General features: G+C 38.9%; 1 protein-coding gene across 1 annotated transcript in view; it reads left to right on the top strand.

The window, feature by feature from the left end:
* Positions 1–3,280, top strand: part of LOC107668605 (formin-2-like) — a 43,689-nt gene that overhangs the window by 33,052 nt on the left and 7,357 nt on the right. Inside the window, exons 9-12 of the mRNA XM_016460545.1 lie at positions 112–241; positions 387–533; positions 1,897–1,956; positions 2,547–2,667. Of these exons, the coding sequence (XP_016316031.1) occupies positions 112–241; positions 387–533; positions 1,897–1,956; positions 2,547–2,667 (458 nt within the window). The remainder of the gene's footprint in view (positions 1–111; positions 242–386; positions 534–1,896; positions 1,957–2,546; positions 2,668–3,280) is intronic.

Raw genomic sequence — 3,280 nt, forward strand, 5'->3', positions numbered from 1 at the left:
GTCTGTCTGTCTGTCTGTCTGTCTGTCTGTCTGTCTGTCTGTCTGTCTGTCTGTCTGTCTGTCTGTCTGTCTGTTCCTTAAGTCATTCATTTTGCTCCCTCTCTCTGTTAGGTTTCTGCTGCAGTTGTCAGAGGTTCCTCAGTTCTCGGAGCGGGTTTTCTCTATTCTCTTCCAGTCCACCTTCACAGAATGTATTACATCAGTTCAGCGCAAGCTTGAAACACTGCTGAGAGTCTGTACGGTGAGAGAGAATGTGAAGCACACTAGTCAGATTCTACTGACAGCTTCACCATTGTCGTATTTCAAGTTAAAAGTTCAACTAGAAAGCAGCGAAGAAAACTTCTGTTTCACTCCCTCGCTTCCTCTTCTCCCTCTTCTGTTTAAAGGCTCTACAATCAAGTCAAGCCGTCCTGCAGGTTCTAGGTTTGGTTCTAGCATTTGGTAACATTATGAACGGGGGCAACCGGAGCAGAGGACAGGCAGACGGATTTACCCTAGACATCCTACCCAAGTTAAAAGATGTCAAGAGCAGTGTGAGTAAAAATTAGATCCCTATCACTAGTTTAAAAGGATTATTCACACTAAAATGAAAATTCTATCATCATTTATTCATCCTCATGTCATTCCAAACCTGTATGACTTACTTTCTTCTGTGGGACACAAAAGAATGTTTCTGTCTGTTTTATCCATACAGTGAAAGTCAGTGGGGTCCTAACATTGCACTCTGTTGACTATCATTTTATTTTTATTTTTCCATTTTGCAAAGTGAATTTTCTGTGAATTTGCGAGACTTCAGATTCGTCAGCTGCTATAGATAAAAAAACAAAATGCTTGTAAACTGTAAAAAATATTTGTACTCCAAACCAGTGTGTTTATGAATATGATAATAAATTAAAATAATATGTTAAAAGAATGGTTTGCCCAAAAATGAAAATTCTGTCATTAATTACTCACCCTCATGTCGTTCCAAACCAGTAAGACCTTTGTTCATCTTTGGAACACAAATTAAGATATTTTTGATGAAATCCGAGAGCTTGCCTGACAAAGAAGAGAAGAAATTGTTGAATAAAGTCATTAGTTTTGTTTTCTTTGCACACAAAAAGTATTCTCATAGCTTCATAAAATTATGGTTGAACCACTGATGTCACATGGACTGTTTTGATGATGTCCTTACTATCTTTCTGGAACTTGGTAGTTGCGTTGTAGTCTATGGAGGGTCATAAAGTTCTTGGATTTTATCAAAAATATCTTAATTTGTGTTCTGAAGATGAATGAAGGTCTTAAGGATTTGGACCGACATGAGGGTGAGTAATTAATGACAGATTTTTCATTTTTGGGTGAACTATTCCTTTAAGAAATACAAGTTTGCAAGCAGCATAACAGGCTGTTTTCGTACAGGTAAAAATACCTATAAAATACATGTTTACTAATATTTTCCAAAATATCTTATTTTGCCTTACACAGAAGAAAGAAGGTCATACATGTTTTGAATGGCTTGATGGTAAGTAAATAATGCCAAAATTCAGATCCACCACATAGACCAGCACTGAAATAGCATAAACCTTAGTCTGAACTGCATGGAAATTTGCAGACAGTACTTTGATAGTCTCCTGACCCCACTAACCAGGTCATAAAGAACCGTTCTGGCAGTTATCACTCAATATGAGCGGTTTATACTTTATTATGCCAAGGCGGTAGCCTATATCCACATCCCATGTGGTCTGTGTGTCTGCACACATGTGCATGTGAGCGAGCGCATTTGCAAGCCACCAGGTCTGGCATCTTACTCACAAACGCTTTGAGCTAAATGAGTGTATACAATCCCAAAACATGAAAAATGATTATTCTCCTGTGTTTATTTCCATCTCTCGTCTCCTCCTCCTCTCGCTCCATCAGGATAATTCTCAGAGCCTCCTGTCCTACATAGTTGCTTACTATCTGCGACATTTTGATGAGGTAGGTTTGGCCCACTGTTTATTTCACTGGCTTGACTAACAGACCCCCAGGTCCCTTAGAATCACCCTTCATGGTAGACAAAAAAGTGGCTTTGTTTTTGGTTTCATCACTTTGATTTGCCTTTCTTTCCCTTCACCATATAGACAAATGGCCGCTCTGAATGAGCAGAGGCCTTTGATTGCTTGATGCCCTTTTTGGACGTAGATTAAAAGCGCTGTATTGTAAATACCATCAGCAGTCAGTCCAGATGTTGTGATTACGAGGTCATGTCCAAATTGACAAAATATGATCCACAGGTTGTTGAAGTGCTTCTAACGTTCAGGCAAATAACAAGGAGAGAGCATGTGTGTGTGCGTGTGCATGAAGGCGGCTCTGATCTCCGACAGACGCAGCGTTATTGAGATTGATTTGTTGTGTTTGATGTTTTCATTGTTTTTGGAATCATAATGATCTTTACACACCAAACTATTTGAACAATTCACATTCAATTATTTTTCAAATCAACCATTGCTACATTTATGATCTCATAAACTCAACATCCTGTTTTTTTGTATGATTGCACTTTAGATTTTCCATTGTTTGTGTGTCAGGATGCAGGTAAAGAAACATGCGTGTACCCACTTCCAGAGCCTCAGGATCTGTTTCAGGCTTCGCAGATGAAGTTTGAGGATTTTCAATGTGACCTACGCAAGCTACGGAAAGATCTGAATGGTGAGATGTGGACACACGCAAACGCAAAGCAAATAAATGAATACACACAGGCTTTACACACGCTTCCATGCATATACATGAGATCACATACGTGCAAACACATGTGGACATACACACATACCCACAAACATGAACTCACATACAAGTGTGCATATACAAAAACACACAGACATGTTTAGTTTGTATACACCAGCACCAATGACCCGTGTTCTCCTTTAGAAGGCTCATTGATTTTCAAATGGCTGTTTTTATTGAGCCCCCAGCTGGCTGCCACAATGATCAATACTGCAAACGTGGTTTGTTAAAGGCCCCACCATGTAAATAAATGAGAAAAAGGGGTCATTTCAGCACTTTTCCTAGGGGTCTAACCTGTTTTTACAAGCCCAAAGCACTTAACTCCAGGTTTCTGCAGGTGAACTGTCCTTATGCCATATTTATACATTACCATTCAAAAGTTTGGGACCAGTATGAATTATTTTTTTTATTTTTTTTTTGAGTTCACAAAAATACTTTTATTGAGCATGGATATATTAAACTGATCAAAAGTGACAGATAAATCAATACTATTCTGTAAATGCTGTTCTTCTAAGCTTAATTGTGGGGGGGGGGGGGG

The sequence above is a fragment of the Sinocyclocheilus anshuiensis genome, unplaced genomic scaffold (genome assembly GCF_001515605.1).
Source record: "Sinocyclocheilus anshuiensis isolate Anshui unplaced genomic scaffold, SAMN03320099.WGS_v1.1 scaffold2047, whole genome shotgun sequence".
Taxonomy (NCBI): Eukaryota; Metazoa; Chordata; class Actinopteri; order Cypriniformes; family Cyprinidae; genus Sinocyclocheilus; species Sinocyclocheilus anshuiensis.